The sequence below is a fragment of the Zosterops lateralis genome (assembly GCF_965231275.1).
Source record: "Zosterops lateralis genome assembly, chromosome: 16".
In the NCBI taxonomy this organism is placed as follows: domain Eukaryota; kingdom Metazoa; phylum Chordata; class Aves; order Passeriformes; family Zosteropidae; genus Zosterops; species Zosterops lateralis.
Genome location: NC_139776.1, coordinates 7,967,125 through 7,992,563, shown reverse-complemented (window position 1 = coordinate 7,992,563; position 25,439 = coordinate 7,967,125). Strand labels below are relative to the sequence as shown.

General features: G+C 55.5%; 1 protein-coding gene across 1 annotated transcript; it reads right to left on the bottom strand.

Annotated features, from left to right (window-relative positions):
* Nucleotides 1-260: 260 nt before the first annotated feature.
* DNMT3B (DNA methyltransferase 3 beta) lies at nt 261-23,668 on the bottom strand. The gene is made up of 22 exons (XM_083873057.1): nt 23,035-23,668; nt 18,985-19,055; nt 18,279-18,565; nt 14,605-14,731; nt 13,802-13,908; nt 13,078-13,191; nt 12,604-12,687; nt 11,940-12,128; nt 10,783-10,941; nt 9,929-10,036; nt 9,087-9,228; nt 8,597-8,725; nt 8,130-8,174; nt 7,729-7,808; nt 7,386-7,498; nt 6,825-7,008; nt 6,504-6,588; nt 5,807-6,045; nt 5,558-5,648; nt 5,192-5,340; nt 4,475-4,560; nt 261-3,278 (listed from the first exon to the last, which is right to left on the bottom strand). The coding sequence occupies exons 3-22, from the start codon at nt 18,381-18,383 to the stop codon at nt 3,137-3,139; spliced, it is 2,478 nt and encodes an 825-aa protein (XP_083729183.1). The 5' UTR covers nt 18,384-18,565; nt 18,985-19,055; nt 23,035-23,668; the 3' UTR covers nt 261-3,136.
* Between the last annotated feature and the right edge of the window lie 1,771 nt (nt 23,669-25,439).

Here is a 25,439-nt window from a genome sequence, read left to right as displayed (position 1 = left end):
CGACTCCCCACACAGCCCGGCACCGACCCCTGGCACAACCCGGCCCCAACCCAGCGGCACAGCCCGGCCCCGAACCCGGCGGCACAGCCTGGCACGACTCCAGATCTCCTGGCACACCTGCACCTGCCACCTTGGTGTCACTGGTGTCACCTCAGCGGCAGCACAGAGGGCAGGGCCAGCTTGGCTCCCTGGCTGTGCCCCCCCTCTCCCACTGTGAACCCCCTTTATTTACCCAATAAGACTGTCCAGCCATACAGAAATATTCATTTTTAATCAGACATGATAAATGGTAAACTCAGCTTTTTTTTTTTTTTCCCCACATGGAAAACAGTGAAATCCTGTGGGCAAGGCAGAGTTGTGAGTTTCCAGACTCCAGATAAAAAAAAAAAAAGTGAAAATTGTTTAAAAATGATATATTTCTCTTATTTTTAAAAGATTGTATAAAAACCCGCAACATTGTCAACATTAAAAATCCTTAACCTAAAAAAATAGCACCAGGGAGAGTTAGAAACCTTTAAAAAGTATTAAAAAGGAATTTCTGAAATCCCCCTCCCTTAATAATATTTCATAAACTTATAACAAAAGGCAGCTCTTACAGGGAAAAACATTTCAAGGAAGACTTGTCTACTACAATTCTCATCAAGTGAGCTTAATGCCAAGACAATTCTCATTCCTCTTTTATCTTTGTTTACTTTCCCCAAGTCCTTTTTTTCCCTCATCTATTTGTTTTCCTTTTGATCAGATAGAAAAGGATGTAAGATCTGGAGTATAATACAAGATCAGGGATGCCAAGGAGTGGAGGGCACCGTGTTCACCCAGTCTGGAAAAATGAGGCCCACGAGACCAGAGGGTGACTGTCACCCTGAGCCCCTGCACTGAATGGTTGTTTGCCCTCAGGCCCCAACGCTGGGCTCCAAACAGGGACTGCAAGGACCTGGGATGAGGAATTAGTGTTATGGCTGGGGTCCAGCTGGACATAGGGATCACAGATTGGCAAGGAGTCCAAAAGCAGCTGGTGAAGCACTGGCAATGCCAAGGCTTCCCAAACACCGCCAGCATGCACAGAACCCACCCTTGCCATTTTCCCAGTCCAGGGGCTGGTGACAAGAGGGTGCTACATGTCCCCAAGCTTTTGTCAAGCATTGGAGGTGCCAGCAGTGACATGGACCAGCCTGCCTGGCTTTCCTCAGAGCTTTCTTAACTAAAGTGTGTGGTTTGAACAAGTCACCGAGAATGAACCCCCAAGGAGTTCTCTCTAATGAGTAACCTCAAGGTTAAAACAAGGGAAAAAAAAGCCTTTAAACTACCTGGGCTTCCCTTGTTTTCCATTTCCAAGCACAGCCTTGGATTGGAGACTAAAAGAAGATGATCCTCAGAGCTGGGATGGAAAACTGGATACAAGGGTAGAAAATGGGAGGCTGCTGTCCTCCAAAGGACAGGGCGCCAGAGAGGTAGACGGAGCTGGGAGAGGTCTTCCCAGTGATGCTGTATAGCACCTTGCAAAAGAGCAAGGCAGCCTGACATTGAGTGGGTGGAGGGTTGGCCCATGGTTTGAACCTGAATAATTTTGAGAAGGCATCCAAGGTCTCTTCCAGAGCCAGGTAACAGGTGAACAGCAGAGGTAGGGGAGGACAGAAGGACCAAGGAGGGAGTCGTTTCAGTGCATTGAAATGTGCATTGGAATTCAGAATCCCCAGAGATGCCTGCTGGAACAGTAGCCCAGTGGCTACAGAAAACCTGGTGAAAATGGACACAGGCGCCTGCACCTTCACGGTGGCCACAGCATGCCCAGGACTTGATGGACAGCGTGATAATCGCTCTGGCAAAGCTGGGGAGTAGAGGAAGGCAAACAAAAGTGAGAACAGTGGTGGCCACAGGAGCTCCCAGTTTGAGGGTACAGCCCCAGGAGCCCCCAGGGCACTGCCAGGCTGGGGCTGGGCAAACAATCCCACCTCTGTGCACAGGGATGCACAGGGGAGGAGAGGTACAGCCCCTGCCTGCAGACCCCCAAGACCCTCCAGCAGTGGCAGTGCTTTCCTGCCTCACTGTCCCATTCCCTGTGCACTGCATGAGATTGGCACAGGCAAGAGCAGTGAAGCACTCCTGGTCCCTGCACTCCAGGAGGGTTGGGTGGGATTTTCCCTGGAGGGAATGCCCTGCCACCACTGCTTGGGTTCATGACATCCTACATGACATTAGGGCTGCTGAGATTTGAGGGTGCCATTGACCATTACACTGTCCTTCCTGCTGACATACCACATTCATTTGGGAAATGGATGCTCCAAGAACATTTTCCTTTACAGACCCTGGAGCCCAAATCCTCCGTGCTCCAGTTACTGTGTAAGCTTTCAAATCATTCAGCAGGATTTTAAAATGCAAGGAAAGGTTTTAGATGCTTTAAAAAGGAAGTAGTGAATATTTGTAAACTACAACCAAACATAAAACAATATTTCTCTAGTTCTAGCTAGAAAATTCTATCACCTCACAGTTCAGTTTCAGCTACATTCAGGTCTAGGAATCTCCACATTCTTATGTAATGCCTTAAAGCAGCAATAGACATTAAAACAACAAAACTAAATTTTATAAAAAAAAAAATAAAAACAAAAAATATTTGGTTTTGGTATGATCCTGTGTTCAGTGTGTAACCTAAGCAGGGTCCCTTAAACCTGCTGCTATGGTTTGGGGGGTTTTGGCAGTTACTTCAAGAGGTTTTGTTTGTTTAGGAAAAGCACCAATTCACTGTAGTTCAGGTTTGCCTGCAGCTCCCCAGCAGCTGCCCTGCACACTGGCTGCTCAGCAAGTGGTGACTTCCTGGCTCCAGGCTAAACCAGAATAGTTAATGCTCTGGAGGACCAGAGGGAAGACATTTCCCATCTCATCAGCGATGCATAGAGCTCCATGTGCTGGGTAATTAAAGCTTTGTCCGTCATTTCCTACGTTATCACTGCTAGTCCCTTTAAAGAAGTTACCCTGCCAGGTTCTTTGGTTACAGACATTCCTCGGCTCTCCCAGCGGGGCCAGGCCGTCCCGCGGCACGTGGCCAGGGAGGGATGGGGCCCTGGCGGTCCGGTGGCCGTGCCCGTCCCTCTCCCACCACAGCAGCAGTGCTGTGCACCTTTACCAGAGGGACGAGGGACTATTCACAGGCAAAGTAATCCTTGAGTGGGGAGAAGAGGTGCCTGATGACAGGGACGTTCCACGAGCCACTCAGCAGCTTCTTGCGAGTCCCGCGGCTGATGTTGGAGACATCCGTGTAGGGGAGGGGGAAGCCAAAGATCCTGCAGAGCAGAGGCAGGAGAAGGTAGGTGAGGCAGGAGAGGTTAGGTGAGGCAGAGCAGGAGCAGGAATCCCTTTCCCTGGGCAGCACCACTCCCAGGCCACCCAAAGACAAATGAGCATTAGGAGTCTCCTGTGGGGAGGGGATTCAGCATTCCAGCATGATTGGAGCCCCACGTGACCTGAGCAGTGTCAGCATTCTGGATAGGGCCAGGCCTGGCTTCCCACCATCCCCAGTGCCCTCCACCTTGAAGGATTTCTTGGCAAGGCTCCTGTGCCTGGGCATCCCGCCTGCCTCTGCTCAGCAGCACCTCTGCAAGCATTGCCTCAGGGTTACTCCATGGAGATAGGACTGAGTAGCTCTGGGTAGCTCTGAGTCATGGGCTGGGCACTTCCCTTACAATCAGATGAAAGTCCAAGAGCCATTTCACATGACAAAGGCTTGGAATTGTTATTTTACTTTCAAATGCCTTTAGCTCAGTGTTAACTCCAACAAATACCAGCAATTTAAATATAAGCAAGCAAAACTATTTAACCTCAGTCTTGTGTTTACTGGCCAGAAACATCCATAGTGCAAAAACTTCAGGTTTTGTCACACGTACTTGGTGTGCAGGACTGCTTGTAATTGTTTTTATCTACTTCTGTTGTATTTTGCCATGAATTCAGGGTGCTGTGGGGTGTGAAGTGTGGAGCAGGGTGTACCCATGCTTTGTCACAGCAGCTGCTGGCTCTAGTGTGAGCTCCCCCACACCACCCACCACTGCCACAGAGGCCACTCAATTCCCCTCCATAAACCCACAACCATGGCACTGACCAGGGCACAGGGCTGCCATACAGCACCCCACATCAGCCTGGGCCTTACCCCAAAACCAGTCCACATGTGCACCCTCAGCCAGACCCACCACACAGCATCCTGAGCAAGCCCCATCTCTCCTCCCTCTAAAACCTTCAGGACCAGGGCAGGGGATGCTGCTACACTTCTGCCCTGCAGTCTCATCACTGCTTATTAGTAAGTGCATTAATTATCATGAGCACATCACTGCAGGGAAGCTGCCCCATGCAGGAGCTGTGGCTCCTTGCTCCCAGGAGCTGGGCTTAGAGCCAGGGAGAAAAAAAAAAAAAAGCATACAAATGAGCACTACAAAACAAACCAAAACTAATGTGAGAGATCCAAGAGGACAGCAGACTGATTGATTACCTGTCCATCCCAGGGAGGTTGCCCCAGAAGTAACGAGCTCGGTGGGCAGCTGATATCTTGATTGCATCAAACATAACTGGGTTACACTGGGGGCCAAAAAGAGAGGAAATAAAAGTTAAGAGGAAATCTTGGCTTGATTCTCTCCACCATGGACAGCCCTTCCCACTGCACTGCAGGGACTTCAAAATCTTCACCAAATCCTCAAAATTATGTAGCTTCCACAAACAAGAGAATGGCCTGGGTGGCCACATGAGCTCCCAGGTCATGGCCATGGCCAGCAGTTGCTGACCATCATAGGGTGCTCAGTGCTGGTTCCCAAGGACAAGGATCAGAACTGTCAGCCTTCAATGGTGATTTTATACCAGTGGTCCCTGCTGACCCACCCCGGCTACCACAGAGTTAAAACTCCTTCCCAGGCCCTTACCCCACCCTCTCCCTAGAAATAACAGGCATTGCTGGGAACAGATGCTTTATGCAAGGCTGGCAAAACCCCTCCCCCAGAGGACTAGTGCTTGGGTTTCACCTGATGAAAGCCAGAGGGGGAGGATCCAGAGCCAAGACTAAACTTGATTCCTTGGCATGTGCACTGGGCAGGGGGTTTTCCAGCAGCAGGGCCACAGGAAACCATAGCCAGACCCTCACACCCGGCACACCCTGCACAGCCCAGCAAGTGTCACCTGCTCCAATGCCTTTCCCACAGCTGTCAGCAATCCCTACCTCCAGAAACCGGGAAATGTCCCTCTTGTCGTTGATCCTCATGGCCACCACATTCTCAAACATCCAGAAGAAGGGCCGCTCCTCGCCTGCCTTGGGACGAGCGTAGTTGAGCAGGTGGTAGAACTCGAAGAACAGCCTCCCAGTTCCTTCTGCGAGGAAAAAGATGAGCAGCAGGTTGGGACCAGCTGGGGCACAGGGTGTGGGGCTGGGGGGCCTGGCTGCCCTCCCCACTAAGATGGGTATGGAGACAGCCCATCACCAATACAGCCTGGGGCTGAATCTCTTCCCCAGGCTGTAAGGTGGCTCTGTGCCCCAGGAACATCCCAAGTTATGCAGCCCAGCAGAGGCAAAGCAAAGCACCCTTACCAAACAGTGCCTTCCTGGTTGGGTTGACAAGGGAGACGTCGTCACAGGGGCTTCCACCAATCACCAGGTCAAAGGGACCCCACTCCTCAATCTACAGAGAACAGACAATCCAAACCATTAGAAGATGCCACAGAAATGGGTCTCTCCTTCCCAATGGGGCAGGGCACAAGCTTGTCCCAGAGCTGGTGGGGTGAGAGCCAAGCCCCCATGGTGCCATCCCCCTCATGCTCCCATAGAAGCAGAGCTCACATTTCTCTTGGTTATGTTCCTGACGTTGCGCACGTAGGTGATGTTGCCCTCAGGCCGCATGGTGCTGGCAGCCATGGGGTTCTCACAGATCTCTGAGGCAATGTACTTCTCCACTTGGATGCCCAAGTCCTTCAGCACCGTGTACCCTGCCAATGGACAGAGGTCTGAGGTCGCACTGCTCTCTTTAGCCTCCAAGTCTCCTTCGTCAGCACTGCTCGATGTGGCCGCTCCTGGATTTCCTGGGTGGGTGTAGTCAAACAGCACTTCAGGGTGAGTAAACTTTTATTTGACCTATTCCTGCAGGCAGGTTTGCTCCCAGAAAGCAGAATGCCAGAGCTGAGTGATCCAAGCCAAACCAGTTGCCCTCAGGCACTTCACAGGTTACTGGTGTCCCCACAGCTCTGGCTTCTCAGGGAACCATCCACCCCAGATCACACTCAGAAGTACCTCCGTGAGGTGTCCATACATGTCCTCCCATCCCTTCCCCTTCCATGCCCTCCCTCTATCCCTCCCCACCTCCACAGCCCTGTTCAGCAGGAAAGGGGGACCCTGCCCTCATCCCTCTCCACATGGAGATCTCCCTGCTTTCACCCCCTTCTCCCCACCAGGCTTTTAGAGACAGGTTTGAGCCATGGAATGATTCACCCCCACTGGCCAATGCTAAGAGCTGCCCAGCAGTGCTTTCCTATTGCCTCACCTGTTGCCACCCCATCAAACAATGAGAGCACTCGAATTGGTCTCCTCTTTGCTGGAGGAACTGTTGGATATATTTTGGGTGCAGCCTGCAATGGAGACAGCCATGAAGCCCCAGCCCTGGCAGTTCTGCATTGTCCCAGTCCTGGCAATGCAGCACCTCCACCTTCAGGAGAGCATCTGGGGGATCAAGAGCCTGGCACCCTTGGGAAAAGGGTGGATGAACAAGACCAAGGCAGAGGGAAGTCCAGGTTGTTCACCCTGCCCTCTGTGACCCTCTTCCCCCACATCCCAGCACATCGGGCTCTCTGCCCATAGCCCTTACGAATTCCTGTCCCTTGTCACTGGTGAAGAAGTCTTGCAGGCGAGTGCTCCAATCCTGCCGGGGCTGCAGCACGCCGTGGTTCTGCTGGGGCTGGCACATGTAGCAGTTCCAGGGCTCCTGCTCTTTCACTCTGCCCGACGTCCCTCGCCCCACCAGCACATCCAGACACTCCACACAGAAGCACCTGCCCAAACCACAACAGCTTGTGCTTATCACCTCAGCAACACTTTTGTGTCACCCCAGCTCCTCCTGGAGTCTCCCCTGCCATGCACCAGAGCCCCCACCATTTTACAGGATATTTTTCCAAGCAGTACCCTGGTTAGGGCTGCTAACACAGCTGGTGACCAAGGCATGGGTAAGTCTCCTGCCGACCTCCACAGGGCTTATTCAGGTGATACCTGGCTCAGTAAGGGCAGGTAGGCTGTGTTGGGACATGCTGCCTGGCAGCCAACTCGGGAGAAGCACAGCCCCTGCCCAGGCTCATGGAGGATTCTGCTTCCTGCAGCTCCCTGGGAATGATGCCAGCCCTTCAGCCCCAGGAGCAGAGATGTGGGGGCTCACCTGCAGCAGCTGCTGTTACTGCAGAGCAGCAGCTCCTTGCCTGCACAGCAGACGGTACAGTAGGACTGGTACCCATCTTCATCATACATGTAGAAGTACTCCAGGAATCTATCCTAACAAAAGGACATCCAGGACCAGAGAAGGACAGAGGATCAGGAGCTGTGCTCAGAGGATGGAGAACACAGATTTGCACCATTCCCAGTACATGATGAGAGCTCAGTGATGCACATCTTTGGTGTTTGTGGTTTCTGAGAACATGCTGAGGGACGGACCCATGGGGAACACAGCATGCCCCATCCTTGGACCCCAGGCTCCCACTCAGCCCCAGCACAGCAGCACTTACCCTGCACGTCTGGCAGAGGCCCCCCTCGAACAGTGGGTGAAAGATGGCCGGGTTCCTCCTCCCACAGGACAAACAACTGTCTGTGGGACAGAGAGCTGCACTCACCCAGGGCAGGGACCCCTTACACCCCACCACAGGCTACAGGGGCTGGAGCCTCCCCTTGGAGCAGTGTCTGGATAAAGCTTGCCTCGGAACTGCATCCAAATGGGGCCTGCCCTTGGAACCACATCCAGATGCAGCTGTGGCTCCCCATGGAGGATCCACACAGCACCCTGTCCCCCTCAGCACCCACAGCACTCTCCCCACTCCGACATGGTACAGTTGAAAAGGGACCCACGACTCTTGCTGAGCACTCCCAGCACCTCACCCCTCTTCCAAGAAGAGACAGGACCAGTGTTTACCTTCCAGCTTCCCACTGTTGTTCGTAACTTCGGAAACCATTTGCTCTTTATAAAATTGAAAAGAAGACATTTTTTTAAAAAAATTTATTATTCTTTATGCAACAAACTCTAAATGCATTCTGCTTACAGGCGCCTTATTTCGCAAGCATTAGAACTAATCCAGCTTTGCAGAGATTTTGGTGCAGAACCCACATCCTTTCACTGATGGATATTAGAGCTCAGCATAGCAACACATGGTCATGCTCAAAACCGAGCCACTAGTGGGGCCCAGCCCATGTCTTGTCGTTGGGTTTGCTGGTGTCTTGTAAGGCACAAGTCAGCACCACTAGACTACAAAAACATTTTGCCTTCAGAAACTAGGCTCATTGTCGCTGGGAAGAGCCAAGTTCTTTCCCAGAATGGCTTCCCAGTGCTCTAAGGGTGCACGGTCCAGGCCAAGGGACTCCCCAGCTCTCTCTGTTCATTACCTCGGGTCTGGTCCTCTTCCACACGCTGCTCCTTGCTGTTGTTGCAGGAGTAGGTCTTCAGCCTCTTGGTGGGGGGACACTGTTCAAGGGACACCACCTCCTCTGTCCCATTCTTCAGCATCCCATTCTCTGCAAGGAAAATGAACCTCCTTAAGGATGAGCCTCCAGCCTCAGGACTATCCCAAGGCACCTCCTGCCAAGCCCTGCCAGCTCTCACCCCAGCCACAGCAGGGCCCTTCCTGGCCACCCAGGTCCCCACACATGGCACAAGGCTCTGCCACATCCTATTTCCATGGGCTTGGAGGGCGCTCTGCTCCAGCTTTTTGCAATGCCACTGAAGGATCCCAGTGAGAAACCCCAGGATAACCTTGGGACTGGACTGGCACGGCCACAGTACAGGGTGAGCAGGCTCAGCCAGCTCCAGCTCCCAGTGGCCACCGCCCATGCCAGCCCCCCACCAGCCCCCAGCCAACTGATGCCACCACCTCACCTGAACCTTTGGGTGGCCGCAGTCCCTTGAGCCCCAGGGGTTTGAATCCAGTGATTGCCCAGTCGATCATGGGCTTCAGCTGCTCCTCCAGTGACTCCCTGGGGCCAGTTGTAAACGTCTTTCCCGACCGGCTCCGGGCAACCTGATGAGGATGGGCAGCAGAGGACAGGGTGACAGGGTGGTCTGTGTCAGGGGAGCAGCCACAGCCTGCCAGGGCCACAGCCCCAGGCCCTCTCCCCACACACACATACACATGGGGCTTGGTGGCCCCAGGACAGTGGCAGCTGATGAATTCCCACTCTGGGTGCGCCCTTGGCTGCACTCCGGTGCCTCCATCCCTGCAATGAGCCCACCTGTCCTCGACCAGCCCCAGTGGAGCCAGAAGCAGGGACAGCCCAGCCATAGCTCTTGCCCAGACTTCTCTCTCTGGTAAGTGGCAGGAAGAAAAGGCAGAAGAGGTGCCTGTGGGTCTGCAGCCCCATATGCTGACATGTGAAGCATCCCTTGGATAGGGACTGGATTCATGAGTGCTCAGCCCTGACTTCAAAGGGCATCTGGCACTGACCTGGGACACCTGTGGCCAGCTGGCACTGCCCTGCTGCCATGAGGCTGCCAGGTCCAAGCCCTCACAGGGAGCCTTGGCCTGGGGTTCTGGAGCAGCAAGACCCTGGAGCAGCAGTAGCTACCCCTAAACCCTCAGGATAAGCAGAGTCTGGCCCCACATCTACACTTCAAAATAATCTCAGCAGTGAAAAGAGGGTTTTACTGCATCCCATCCCAGTGGCCCCCCTGCCCAGCTGGTGCAGCTGGCACCTCCTCACCCACCCACCCCTGGTGGTTACCTCCAGGGCGTAGTAAATGGCGCGGCGGTAGGACACCAGCTTGTTGAACGTGGAGGAATTGAAATGCTGCCTAAAGGCCACCAGTCCCACCAGTTTGTCTGCAGAAACCTGGGAGAGAGCACAAAGATCTCACCTGAGATGGGAATGCCCTGCTTGGCCATATCCCCCCAGCACTGTGCAGTCCCCAGCTCCAGCACTGTGGCCACACAGGAAGCCCAGTGGCAGCTTTGCCAAGAGCAGCAGCACGACAAGGACGGGTGGGCTGCACCCTCTGCTGGCACTGCTGGCGTGACACCAGCACAGCACTTCCTCCTGCCTGCAGCATGGGAGGGGTTGGATATCCTCGCTGGATATGGGGAAAAGGTTTGTGCTTGGGCACTAGAACAGGCTCCTCAGGGAAGTGGTCATGGCGTGAGCCTGACAGAGCTCAAGGAGTGTTTGGATGACACTCTTGGGCATATAGTGGGATTTTAGGGTTGTCCTGTGCAGGGAAGGAGTGTAACTTGAAGATCCTTATGGGACCCTTTCAACTCAGGATACTCTGATTCTGTGAGGGTGATGGGGCTCTGATGGGACATCCCTCTCCAGGCAGGGAATGACAGGGGAAGCTCTGGAGCATGGATAAAACCCTGTGAAGTGGCCAGGCAGATGTTCCCGTGTCTGGATATTATCATCAAACTACGAGTCATTAGTTACAGACACCAGAGTTATGAGAACCTGCCAGGACCTGGCTATGCTCAACACTGGGAGGGGAGGCCTGGGAGGCTGCAGGAACACATACACCACACAGCCACCCTCAGGAGTGGGGCAGAAATGTACAGGGAAGGGTGTTTTGGGCTGGGCAGCAGGCTTACCTCAGAGAACTTCCCGTCTCCAAACCACTGCACCCACCGCATGCCCGAGACTGCCTGGCGCTTGGCCGTGACTCTGTGGGACACGACGATCGCAGGCCACCAGGAAAAACCTTTGATCTTTCCCCAGACGAGCTCCCCGATTCCAAATTCCTTCCCATCCTGAAAGCACAACACAAAAGATCAGTCAAAAGTACAAACTCCCCCATAATGTCTGGGCACTTGCACAGGAGAGCCCTGGAGCATAGGGGACAGCCCTGGAGCACAGGGGACAGGTCCTGGTGTGTTGCATGCGTGCCATGCGTGTGGAACCTCTGTGCAGTCATCTACAAAAACTGCAACCCCTCCCTCAAGCACAGGGCCAAGCCATTCTGCCCCAACAGCACTGGATCCCAGCCCTGATCCATGCTGAAGCTTGGTGGGGAGGCCTGTGTGTGCCAGTCCCATGCTGAGCCCGTGCCTGGCACACAGCATGGTGCATGCTCCATCCTGCACAGCCCACCTGGCGCCAGGCCCTGTGCATGTCCACTCCTGCCTGTCCCCCCAGGGTCCCTGCAAACATGGGGAAACCTTGCACCAAGGTTGTTCCCTGGCTGCCCTCCGCAGATGAGGCTGCTCCTTGGCACAGGACAGCCCCTTCACAGGGCTCAGAGCTCAGTCTGTGTTGTGTGGCTGCACCCCAGGGAGAGGACACCTATCCACCCTCCTCTTGCTACTACTGGGGAGAGCAGGAAATGTGGCAGAGCAAAAAAAGAGAAGAAAAAGAAGAGCCAAGAATTTTGGTGTAACCCATCACAGCTCATGCTGTGCACAGCAAGGCACCTCACACAGAGCAAAGTCACCTCTCTGCCTGCAGAGACCTCCTTCCCAGCTTTGTTCAGCAATTAGGTACTTAATTATGCAGCAAGATACAATTGCCCAATTCCTGCAAGTCTGGGGCCCTGCCCTGTGGCCTGCAGGCACTGAATCCTGCTCTGCAGCCCCAGCAGCTTCAGTTCTCTCCAGCATCCCCGACAGAAATGTTTTCTGCACATGCAACTGCCTGTCTCAGCAGGGCACAGCACACACCATACGCATGCGTGTCTCGGGGGGCCCACACGTGGCACCAGTGGCAGCTTGGCAGGGCTGGTCCCCAAAGCATCCAAGCCTGATAGCCGTACCTGGTATTCCAGTGCCATGCCCATGTCTCTGCTCTCTGACTCCTCTGTCCCCAGCTCAGCAGAGCCGTTCTGCCCCTCCTGGGAGCTGCTACCAGAGAGTGTGCTGCTGCTCCAGGATGAGTCCTGGGAGTCCTCCTCTGTCAGGTCAATGGTCACAGGTGTGGACACGGCTGAGCGACGCCTGGAGCTCTGCATGGCGGAGGCAGAGGAGTGTGAGTGCAGCAGGGAGAGGGACAGGGGGAGCAGAGACCTGCCTCACATCACCCCCCATTCCCCATATCACACCCAGCCCTGTGCCATGCCCCAGTCCTGCAGTCAGGATCGGAGCCAGGGAGTGAGTGTACCACTACAGCCATGAACAGAGAGGAGAGCCCTTAATGGGCTGTCTGCAGGAGAACTGCTCTGCTTTTACTTGGAGACCCAGAGCAAATGGTGTACCACTGCCCCCTCCCATTTTCCTTTCCCAAATCCACACAGGATGCTCAACACACCCAGTTCATAGCAGGGGCAAGAAACAGCACATAAACACACCCCCTTTAAAGGGGAAACTGAGACACAGGGAGGCTGCACCATCTCTGAAGACACTTGACTGGGGCACACACAGTGCAGGTCTCTGGATCCCCAGGGGAGCCCCAGGACAGCCCTGGCTATGCCAGACCCTCACCCGCACGGGAGCTGGCAGGTCCCTGAGACTCTCCACACTGCGTAGTGGCTCCTTGATCCGCATCACGTGCCGGGTCCGCCCTGCCTGCAACATGAGGTGGAGGGTGGGCTTCTGCCTGGGGCTGCTCCCCCACCCAGCACTGCCCCAGGGCTGCACCTGCTACCAGAACAGAGGGCACCACGGCATGGGTGCCTTCCTCACATGGAGACATGGATAGTCTGTGCCTCATGGGCTGAGCACCACAGGCAGTGCCCTGGGGAAGGTGAGAGGAGGCAGATGGATATTGGAAGCCCTTTGTGCTGAGCCCCTTTCTGCTCCACAGCATCTCTGCAAGGCTCAGGAGCCCCACTGCTGCAGCCCACTGCACCCAGCATGACAGAGAGAACAGGACCCACAGCTGGGAGGGACTGGAATGCCAGGAGAAGCACAGACCACAGCAAAGCACCTGTCCCAGGCATGGACACACTTACACACCCTGGATGTTCTCACACTCCTGTGGGTGCTCTGTCCCACAGTCAGCCCTGCAGCAGCACTCCAGGGCAGCCTTTCCCTGGTGGTCACAGTTACAGTCCAGGCTGGACTTCCTTCCTGCACCCAGCATAACAGAGGTTCAAAATTAAATGAGATTTTTGCAGTGAAGAGTTCCCAAACTAAACATAGTGGGAAAGCTGAATTTTCACCCACTGGATTTATGGCTCTTTCTTTTGGAAGCTGCCTCATCTCAAGCAGATCTTCAACCTTGGGTTTTAATTATAACTCAAAACAATAAAGACAGAAGGTAAAAATGCTTCCAGAGCCTGGAGGGTTTGTCAGCCTAGTCAACAAAAGATGGTGAGTGAAATTGGGGTCCAGGTGCACAGCAGCTAAAAGCAGCTCACCCCAACAGCGGGAGGCACAAGATGCTTCTGTCTATCAATACAGCCAAGACTTTAAAGAAAATATCAGCATAATAATTATTAGGCTGCTGCAACATGTAATGGGCATCACTGCATCCCACACCACCCCCACCTACTGCTGTGGTATCATGAGAAGCAGGAATTTAAAAATTAAAATATTACACTGGTGAGTATTGCATCCATCACTGGACTGTTCCTCTGGCACTGAACACAAGAGAAGCCCAAAGGGAAAGAGATGAGGATCCTGGCACCAGATGCTCCCCACAGACAGCCCCCCAAAAGCACCCTAGGTGTTCACTTACCCTCTGCACCGATGCCAGATCAAGTGGCCAGGCCAGGTCCTCCTTGGAGAGGTCTCCATTTCTGTCCTTCTCCTTTTTCAGAGGCAGCAACCCCAGGCCCCTGGAATCTGGGAGAGACAGAGCAGCCTCAGGCTCTACAAGCCCACCTGGCTTGTAAAAATGTCCCTACATGTTCCAGCCTCCCACTGCTCCCACAGCACATCACGATTTGGAGACACTACAACCTCATCTTGGAGAAATGTGGCTGAAAGCAGAGACAAAGGGTGTCCCCAGGGCTCCCCATTGTGGCACCACAGCCCCAGATCACCCACCTGTCCCTAGAACTGGGAGGGATTAGCAGCAAGCTTGGGGATATTCTTATCTAGTCCTTTGTTCCTGAAAGCTCAGAGGCACAAGGAGGCCACATGCCAGCTCTTCAGGACTTGTCACCAGCTCATTTAAGGCAGGACCTTGTGAACCCAAGAGGTGGGATTTGGGAACCTAACTGGAGAATCCCAGGAGCAGTGATGTAGCAGCCCCTCAGGTCAGTGGCACCCCACAGGATGGAGGGGCTCCCTTGCTTTCCTCACTCCATGGGGGTTAAATTATTGAGGGGCAGAGCCAGCATCCCAGTGTGACACCCATTTCCATAACCACACCATGGCCTGGATCACAGAAATCCAGTGAGGTCATGGAGGAATTCTGGCTACAGCCAAAACACCCAATCCCCCAGCAAGGCCCTGAGACACAGGCTGTGAGGATTCCCAACCCTGTGCATCCTTGCACATCTTGGGAGCACTCTGGGCTCAGTGTGGTGACCTCACCTGGACTGCTGGGCTTCCCATTTTTCTCCAATACAATGCCAGGTGCATTGTCCCCGTTGATGAGGATCAGCTTTGCCCTACAGTCCGCCTCATTCTGCCCGTGGCTCTTGTCCTTTTTCATGGTCTCCTGCAGAAGCCAGAATGGAAAAGATTTTCAGCTGTGCAAGGAAGCCCCAGGGAGGGCAAAGCAGACAGTGAGGTCCTTGAGCCAGCTTTAACTTCATGCCCATGGCAGAGGGGTACGACGGGAGATGCATCTAAAGGTCCTGAGAAATAAAGGCCACGTGTACATAACCTGCACACAAATGTGGTGGCCCTAAAGATCAACCAGCTCCATGTAAAAGAGATCCCAGATGCAACCCACCTTATCCTTAGGGAACACCGGGTTTTCCCCCCAACATCTGTATGCTGGCTCGGAGCTACCGAGCCCCAGCTTGCTCTGACAAATCCTGTCTGGAGGGGAGTTGCACTTGCTGGCCACCCTGTAGAAAGCAGGGGACAGCCCACCCCTGGGGACATTCCACCCCTGGGGACAGCCCACCCCTGGAGCACGGGCCTCCCCCAGAGGCGGGTGGGCTGTTCCCTCCCCCAGAGGCGGGTGGGCTGTTCCCGCAGCAGCAGGACAGGCAGGCAGCCCGCCTGCCACGGGGGGCAAAGTCCTGGAGCCTCCATTAAACTCTCCCGGAGGGAGAAAACTCCTTCTGCCCCACTCCTGGCCTCAGCTCCCCCACCCAGGGTGAAGGGGCAGAGCAGGGGGCCGTACCACAGCACCCCAGCACCCCCTGCCCTGGTGTCCCCCTGCAGAGCTGTGGCTCGCTTTGGTCGCTGCCTTTCCCCTGGGTGCCCTCCCCAGCTCGTGTTTGCTGAAGTGGAAGCTCCCAGCTCTCCCAGAGGCACCCAGATGCCATCAGTTATGCTGCCTCACTGCCGGGCTATGGGTCTGTGCTGCAACTTGCCTCTTCAGCAGCACAGTCATTTTAGCAGCACGTAACTCAACAGCTGAGGAGCTCCCAGGGCTGTGCCCACCTACAGCCCTGTTAGGAAGCCAAAGCAACACCCCCTTCAGCCCCAGGCAGACGCCAGCTCCAGCCCACCACCCCTTCTGCATCACTCTCGTTCTGCATCGCCTCCAACCACTGCCCTAACAATTGAGATTTCTGCTTTGAAATCATCTGTCAGCACCTCTCACAAACAAAGACCAGTTGGAGTCTGAAGTTTTGGACACAGAGAGCAGAGTTAAAAACCTGGTAACACTTAAACACAAAGGAAAACAGGTGTCCAGCGGCCACCTCCACAGGCAGAGATCCCGGTGCACACACTGCCTCCCCCCTCGACAAAGGGAGGAGAGGAATGGCACCAGACACTGCATAACCCCCCACAGCTGTGTGTGCAGCAATCCCTCTGCTGCAGCACATCTGCTCCCAGACCCAGCAAACAATTCCTGGGAGCTGCCCAGACTCGCCGCCTGCCCCCGGCCCAGCGGATGGTCCCACATGGTCCCAGATGCTCCAGGATGCAGCAATCCACCACAGCACAGCACAGCACAGCCAGGTCAGGATCAGCTTCTCCTGGTCTGCTCCCCCTGCCTGGCCCACAATGCTGCAGAGCAGCAGCAGCCTTGACTGGCAGCAATGCTGGTACCAAAAGCAGCAAAACTTACAAAAGTTCCCATTTCCCTTGGGAATACCTACAGGGAGGTGTTAGACATGCTGCTCTCCCAGCATGAGGATGATCTGAACCAGAGCGTAAAAGGAGATGGAGCAGGTAAGATTCAAGGAGGATAGAGCAGGCAAGGATATCTCCCAGCCTTCCCAAACATCTGCACCCACAGAACTCCACTGGGACCCTCAGACGACCTCTACATTCATTCCTTTGTCAGGAACCTGAATCCAGGAAGTTCAAACTTGCACTTCAAAATGGCTTTTCCTTTCTCAGCCCCGGGACTGCCTCATGTCCAGCACACCAGGCAAGGGTGTCCTGTCAGCCTCGCACTGGGAGGTGAAGGGCTAAGGTGACACAGTGGCCACGTCTCCCCAGGGACACAGCCAGGACTGAACACTTGATGCCCCAAGCTCAGCTTTGCCACATGTTTAGGGAGCTCCCACATGGCCTTTATTCCCGTTATAAAGTGGGGAAAAAAGGGTTATCCCTTTGGAAAGAACTGCTCACTGGCAGAGCAGAGACCCACAGGTCACAGCTCTGTGCATCCATGGCATGGGCCACAGGCCCTGCCGTGAGTGCAGGCATGTCAGATCCCTGCTTGGTCTGTGTCCTTCTCCAGCTGCACTGCCCAGGATCACTCGAGGACATTCCATCACCATCCTCTGACAAGAAAGGGAACAGCACACCACAGCACAAACTGCTTGTTAAAAGTCCCTCTCCCAAAATCCTGAACCTACACAGCAGGACTGCAATTCCCATCCCTTCTCCTGCTGTTTGCACCAAGTGCTGAAGCCACATGAGCCCACCCTGCTGCCCCCTGACCACCAAGGGTCCCCCACAGGAGCCACAGCCTTGTGAGTTCACCTCCTCCTGCTGCTGGGGAGGAAGGCTTGGTTCTTTGTCCTCGCCTCCCCTCGCAGAAACACACCAACACGTGTACTCAGGGCAATAATAAGAAACAGAGCCCTGCCCTCACATGTGCTCACCAGAGTCCAACCCTGTGGTGTTTTTGCATTGCCCAGCGCCCAGCAAACACACCGGTGGCTCCACAGCCAGGGACTCCAGGCAAGAATCCATGAGGAGGCAAATAATGCAGAATTCCAACTCCATTGCAGAAAGCTCCCCAAGAGCCCGGCACCACCAGCAGCCCCAGCACTGCCTGGTGACCAGGACGTGCCCTGCAGCCAAATCCCACCGAGAAGACAATGAACCCGCTGACTCCACAGCCCGCCCTTGTTTTGCAATACCAGTTTCTTTAAGATTTGCCAAACTGGTTAAAGACCATGCCACAGTATTAACTGCTTAGAGAGAATTCTGGTCCCTGCCTGGCTCAGGACTGCCAGCTACTCTGGAATGGGCAGAGCAGGCAGAGTGGGCAGGATGGCTGGGCTCACCTGGCAGAGAGGGCAGGGTGGGCAGGGCTCACCTGGCCGGGCCATGCTCTGGACTGGCCCCCTGCTCACCGGGGCTGCTCCTCCAGCCTGGCCTAGGCTGGCTATAGTTTTTCTTACCGGGAAAACAGGCAGCCCTGTTATCAAGTGCCTATCTCTAGGAGGTGGGAGGTGTTTCGGACTTTGCCTCCAGACGGACATACATATCAAAAGGTTTTACCACGGCTAGGATGGAGCCATAGCCCAAGCCCTGTTTGAATAACAAAAAGAAATAAAGAACCCTAATGGCCGGGCTGGCTCTGGGCTGCGGTGCACACTAATGGCCTTTAAGTCTCCCCAAAACGAGCATTTCCCTCTAATCCTGGGAAGAAAGGAGTTGCTGGGTTGGCAGTTCCGCAAGAAAGGCGCAGATGCGCTCGTTGGGAAGGGCAGGGGGCGAAAGGCTCCCCCTGCCCGCTTCCTGTGCCTGGCCTCTCTGCTCTCCCGCTCCGGCACTTCCCTCCATTTCCCCCGGTTTCCTCCTGCCCCGCTGCGCTCCCCCCGCAGCCCTGGGCGCCCACCGCGGCTCTCCCCGCCGCCTCTCTGCAAAGCTGGCTTAAAGAAAAGAAACAAAACACGAACCGGCCCCTCCTCTCCCAGCGCAGACCAGGCTGGAGACGTTTCCCGGACAGCCACCATCCCCGCCAGCCGCTGCTCCAGCTGCTCCGGGCCCTTTACCATGTTCATCCCGCTGGGATCCCGCCGGGCCGAGAGCCCCGGCGTGGGGCAGGAGCTGGGGGCTCTGGGCAGGGCTGGAGGCTCTGGAGGCTCTGGGGGCTCTGGGGGCTCTGGGGGCTCTGGCAAACAGGTGAGTCTCGCTCAGCGGTGGTGAGTCTTCGGTCCGGAGTCGTCACCGCTTCATTCTCCTCCTAAACAAGGGGATGTAAAGATGACAATGACACTTGGCCGTCCCCATGGCCACGCGTCAAGCCCCGTGCAGCCCCAGAGGTGGGACTGGGACACCTGGCCTGGCTCCTGCTCAGTTGACTAAAAATTAGGAAATTGGAAACTGAGGCAGGGAAGGAGGGTATTAGAAGTGCTCAGGGCAGTATACTCCAGCCACTCCTCTCCCTGCCTTCTCCCCTTCCCAAGGTGGTCGGTGCAGGACCCCTCTTTCCCCAGGACCAGCACTCGCCCAGGGGACCCCCCGCCGCTCCCTCTCCCGGCTTCCTGGCACTTGTGCCCCACGCTGGGGTCCCTCCGAAGAGTTCATTCCTCCTTCTCGGGCGGTCTCGTCTCCCCCGGGCTCGGCAGGAGGCGGATGCCAGCACAGCCCTGCGGTCGATACCTGCTCGGGCCGCCCCGTCCTTCCGGATCGGCCCCGGGAGCTTCGCGTGGCGCCGCCGGGAGCGTCTTTTCCTGCCAACAGAGAGGGACGATGCCCTGTCAGATCCCCGACCGAGAACCGAAAACAAAGGTGTTTGGCCCGGGGCAGCAGCGCCACCGTGCCCCGGTACCGGGCAGTTCCCCGGGTGCCCCCCGGCCTGGAGGCGGCGCTGCCCGAGCCGGGCAGGGGACCCCGGGCCCCCCGAGCCACCCCCGGCCCGCGGCCATCACCCCCGTTCCAGCGAGGGGACCCTCCCGCCGCCCGGCCCGCACCGGCCCGCACCGGCCCCGCCGTGACAGTCCCGGGACGCGCCCCCGGGGCTCGCGGCGCCTCCGCGGGAAACTCGGAAAGCTGCGACGGGACCGGGGCGGTGGGCGGGACCAGAGGGACTTGAGGGACCACGCTCGAGGCTGCGGGAGCAACGATCCCCCCAACGCGCCCCAGAGCCAAGTGCCGGCACCAAGTGGCGGCGGGCCCGCTGCCCCCCGCCCCCTGCCCGAGCCCCCGGGGCGCAGCCGCGAGTCCCCGGTTACCGGGGCCGCCGGACCGGCCGGGGCGCTCCGGTCCGCCCGGTGCCGCCTTCCCCTCCCCGCTCATTGTCCCCCGCCACCGCCGCGGACAACAAAGCCGCCCCACGAGGATGTGCCCCGGCCCCGGCCCGGACCCTCCGGTCCCCCCGGCCCGGCGCTCACCTGCAGCGCGGGACGCGCCGTCCAGCGGGGCCGCACCGCCGCTCGCCGCTGCCCGTGCCCCGTGCTGCCGGCCCCCGAAGCCCCGTGCTCCGGTTACAAGGCGCTTTAACCCTGCCCGTGCTGGGCAGCCCCTCCTCCTCCTCCTCCTCCTTCGCCGCCCCACGGCGGGGGAGGGGAGCGCGGGGCCCGCACCGCCACCGGACCCGCCGGGCCCCCCGAGCCCCTCGGGCGCGCAGCCCTCGGCTCCTGCATCCCCCCAGGGCCCGCGTCCCAGGGGCGCCACGTCCTCCCCCGCCGCGATTCCACATCCCCCGGTGCCCCAGTGTGTCCCGTCCACTGCCCCACATCGCCTGGCACCACCGCCCAGCGCCCCACATCCCCGTTACCCGGCTCCCCACATCCCCTCGCGTGCTGTGCATCACCTCCGCGGGGCTCAGCATCACCTCCGCGGGGCTCAGCATCCCTCCCCGGGGGCTCCGCATCGCTCTGATGCCTCACACTCTCCCGAGGCTCCCCAACCCCTGGTACCCTGGTATCGCCTCCACTGCCTGGCATCCCCCAGGGTTCATAACTCCACCGGGGCTGGGCCCTCGGAGCCCCACACAGCTCAATCCCCGAGGCGGAGCAGACTCCCCTGGCACCCCGGGGCCGGGCAGAGCCCTCGCCCGCCGAGCCACCGCTCTGTCCCCCGGATTCCAGCAGCGCCGTGCCCCGCACAGCCCCGCACAGCCCCGATCCCCTGCAGCAGACAAAGCCTCGCAAGTTTTACACTCGGTTTTTGTTTGGTCTTTCCCTTTCCCGTCCAGAGGCGAGACACTTGCAGGGCTGTGCCGGGCCAGGGACACGGCGCGCCGCTCCTGCCCCAGACAAAGCACCCGGAGCCCACGTGGGATATAATCTGCCCTGCCCGCCTGGTATTGCTTCTAGATTCAGCGGAAAAGTGCATAACAGTAAGAAAAGGAATATGATTATCCTGATGTGAGAGAAATGAACTTTCAAGGTCAGGAGGAAATCTTAGCCAAAGTGTCTGCAATCTGCAGGACCAGCCCCAGGCCTGTACGGCAGGTTCCCCCAAACCACTCCTTCGTCCCTGCAGAGCACAAGCATGAAAAAATTGGCAGCAAATGTAAAAAATGCTCTGCCAGTGAACAGGAGGAGCTGAGAAATTCACTCTGAAGAAGCCCTTGGGGATACTAAACATCACCATTCAAACAAACATGCGCCACATAAACCTAAAGCTAATTCGCAGCTCAGGCAAGAAGATTAAAACAAACAAATAGATTTTACTCCCATTTGTTTTTCCAGGTTTAGGAAAGGGAAATGCTTTTGAGAGCCGTGCTCATGAGAGTTTCCAGGGCACTGTGAGGGTGGAATCAGCCCTTCCAGCATCCACCGGTTCCTCTCCCTTTCTACGGAAACCTTCCTGCTGCTGTTGGCCTCGCTGACCTGCCATCAATCTCCCGCCAGCCGAAACGCCCTCTTTCCCTCTCTGCCCCTCAGTTATCATTTAATTCGGGAGAGCAAGGCTCTGCAAACTGCTTGTAGGAAAGGTCTGGTACCAGACAAAGCAGCTCTGGCAGATGATGAGCCAAAGCCTGATCCTTTTCCTGTCTCTGCTACACACACCACAGAGAGATGCTGAGTGTTTATTTCTTAACAATCAAGGGAATTTGTATGTCATTTCACAGGAAACAAGGTACCTCTACAGAGGATTTTACATCCAGGCTCCTGCACCAGGCTCTCAGCAGCTCCTGTTGAGCCAGGGCTGGCATCAGCAGCCTCTGTCAGGAGAGAACCAAAGCAGCTCCCTCATTGCTTCCCACCAGCCCTGTGGCTTTCCAGCATAGACGAATGATGGGACATGGCTGTGTGGGCAAAGCCCCTCCACTCCAGAGCTGGAGCAGCTGCAAGGAGCAGGCAGCATGGCCAGGGCTCATGTGAGCAGGGAGGGAGAGCTGTGGGGTCCCTCAGCACCCCTGGGCATAAGCAGCATGTGCTCTGCACACCATGCCACAGACACATCCCTGCCCATGATGGAGGAACTCCCACTGGCAGCAAGGCTGGGCTGCCCAGCTTCTGCAAAAGGCATTCCAGCAAGAACCATTCCCCCATCTGGCTCTGCTCCTTTGGCTGCCTGGCATCTCAAATTCATGGAGCCAGTGACTGACCAGCTGAAGGAGCCTGTCACACAGTCAGGACTGGCAACATCCACTCACATTGGAAGTGATTCCTCATTTTTCACATGCCTCCCAGCACCCATGCCAGCTCTTCTACACATAACTCCTCACTCCCAACCCTGAATCCTTCTCTTCACTGAAGACTGCTCAGCCAGTGCCTTCTCTGAAGCGCATCTGGGGTATGGCACCAGGCCCAGCTCCTCTCTGTCCACCCAGTTCTCTCACTTCAAATTTCTTCCTAAAATTCTCATTTGTCACCCTGCCCAGGCAAACCAATGCCACTCCCTGCCCAGAGCTCTTGCTCTGGCTGCCACCACCTCCCATCTTTTGCTTTACACCCAAGCGTTTGAATTGAGACCTACTCCACGTACCACAGCAGCATTCCTGGAGGTCCTCGACTGTAGAAGCATCCGTGACTTACAGGGACAAGGTATTCTGTAAACCTGAGATATTCTAGAATATGTGGTTTTATTGCAAGGGTCGTGGGTAGAAAGGGCCTTCCCTTCAGCCACCAGCCTCGGCTGAAGGGAAGTCCCAGAGAGAGAATGAGAGAGAGAGCAAGAGGGTAAGCTGGTAAGAAGAGGGGAGAGAGCTAGAGAAACGTGGCAGGGGTCAGAGTGCAGGGGGAAGAGAGAAGAGCAGAGAGGGGAAAACCAAGAGAGCAGGGACCAGAGCGTGAAGAGAGAGGAGAAGCCAAGAGAGCGAGGTCCAGGTTACAATACATTATATCTTCTTTTGTGATGAATATTCTAATTTACAGTGACCAACCAATACAAGACACACAACCCTATAGAATCTACATACAGCCTATAAGAACTACTACATTACCATGTGTTATATTTTAAACTCTAAAAACTACTCTTTAGACTTTTCTGTTTTGCTACACTGACCTTTGGATTCCTTAGCCAGCAGAAAGGTATTGTTCAATAAAAAGGGATTCTCCTTCAGCTGGCCAGGCTATTGTCTTTAGGTTATACAGCAACTAAGACTTGGTATCCTACAACTCAAAGTGCGCTTTCATTTTGATTACAGGTTTCATATTTTCAGAATCTTTTGCTAAACAATCATATTTATAAGGTTTCCCTGATTCATCTTTCCCAACACTCCACAAATAAAGAAATTGAGCAAATATGTGTCATTACCTACAGCTGTCAGCAGTGTAACCTTGCCACCTCCAGATCTCGTGGGTCCCAGATTCCATATCCCGGTAGTGGCTGAGGACTTGTTTAGTCTTCTTGCAGGCAGGAAGGAGCACCAGCACCATTAAATCACTTGGACAGTTGCAGGCTGGGGCTGAGAGCAGGAGGAACTTCTCTTTCCACCGAAGTTGGCAGCGATGCTCCTGCTGCGTTCAGGCTTTGGGGTTCCCATGTTGATGCACACACAGCTCAGTGGCTCTTTCCCAGCCTACAGTAATATCACTCACTGCACAGCATTCTTCACTGCAAGACCCCATAAGAGTGTGTCCCACAGGATGTCTCCTCCTCTTCCATGAGTATCTTCATGGCCTGAGCTCTCACCCCAGCCCTGTGCTGGCCGCCTGCGTCTCCACCAGCTCCACCAGTGCTGCTCCATCACAGCTCTCAGCAACCAGTCACTCCTCACCACGGCTCTCCAGAGCAGGTCTCCTGTTCCTGGCACCTCTCCTCAGTCTGGGGAGAGCTGTGCCACTCAGCAGGGCTCTGGCTGCTGGAAGCAAAGTCTGTTCCCATTCTGGGAGAGCTACATCCTGCTGCCACATGTGGGAATACAGCCCCAGCCTGCCTTACAGCTGGGCTAGCTTTTCCCATCTGCGGGGAACTGCTGTTTACACAGAGATAAGAAATGTTATCCCTCCTACAAGAAGTTTATAGCCCTTCCTGTGGGCTGGCCAGGATCACATGATACAAACTTCTAATAAAAATAAGGTTAAAAATAAGTGTCATCCATGTAACCAGAACATCTAGAAAGTCTGCAGCTACCCGCCTGCAAACTTCAAACGCCAAGGCACACAAAGAAAAATCTTCAATGCCTCTCTAACAAAGCTGGCCACAAAATCCTCTTTTTCCTAGAAAACAGGATACGCCTGCTACAGCCTAATCTGAAGTGACGAGGCCTCCCCAAACCACCCTCCTAAGCACATACACTTTTATCCAGAGGAGTGCTGCTCCCAGGGGGTGGCTGCCTGCAGAGCCCCCTCCCTCCATGCCAGGTCCAGAGCTGCTCCTGCCTGTCTGGGTCAGGGATTATGGTCCCTGCTCAGGAGCAGAGGAGCCAGAGGAGAGAAGGGAGGGTTTTGCCTGTGGCTGCAAGGCAGGTGTGTGCCAGAGCCCAGCATGGAGGTCCCAGCCCCACCCCACCTTTGCATGCAAGGCTGGCAGCCAGTGGCTCCTGCAGCAGTGTCTGCCTGAGACCAAAGGCTGAGCAGTGTCACGGGGAGAGGAAGGGGCATTAAACTGCAGAAAAAACTGAAATCTTGGTCTCAAAGATCTCATTTATTGAGGGGGACAGAATTAACTCAGAAGTTTCAGCTGGGCAGCCAGGATGAGTCACAGCATCCCTCAGACTGCCACAACAGAGTCACAGGATCCCTCAGACTGTGTCCAGAGATGTTCTCTTAGTGCCTCCAGCCCAAGGCAGACACTGCAGGTGGGCAGGATGCCCAGAGAGCAAGTGTGCTCTGACCAGCTGGGTGAAAGCCCTTTTGGCTTCTTTGCACACTTTTGCCTTTTCCAGGCCATTCTCAGGCTGGCAAATGCAGGCAATGTTCCCCACTTCAGCTGCAAGGGCGACCTGGGAGCAACTGCAAAGGGCTGGGAGAGCTTGGCAGAGATACTGGCATCAGAGAACAGGATGGGGACAGCCCAGGATTTGATCTCTTGGGAATACATAATAAGGACCCTTCCTTGGGTAACCTGCACTCTACAAGTGCTGAGGAAGCTTTTCGAGTTTGACATGTGAAATGAAGCTGAAAAATGCATCTCAAGGAGGGCACATGGATCCTCTGCTCAGTTTGGAGGGCACCGTTTTCAGACTCTTTTCCGGTGTGTGTGTGTGTCCCCATTGCTTTTTTTTTTTTTTTTTTTTTTTTTTTTTTTTTTTTTTTTTTTTTTTTTTCTGCTGCTTTTACTTTGGTATTTATGGTGAACAAGGGCACATACCTACAACTCCAGACTGCTGACCTTGGCCTGTCCTCAGCTCTGATGAGTCCATCAGCAACGCGTTCTGCATGAGAATGGCCTGGCGGGAGCACCCATGGGCTGAGGGCTGCCTGCACCCCTCCGGCAGCCCCGGGGCTCTGAGCACCATCCCCCGCCAGACACCCCCAGAACTACGGTCATCACCCTGCAACCTTCTCTTTTATTCGAGTAAATCCTTCTTGACTTGAGAACTAAGTCCCGGCAGCTCAGAGCCGCCCCTGCCATAGCTGGGGCCGTGTCCCGCTGTGTCAGCTCATATCCCAGGAGGAAGGACCACCGAATTTCCTGGTGACTGAACAGGATGTTGTGATCACGTACCTCGGCCGAGACTCTTCTTCTCGGATCCCGTCACTCAACTTTGCTCAAGA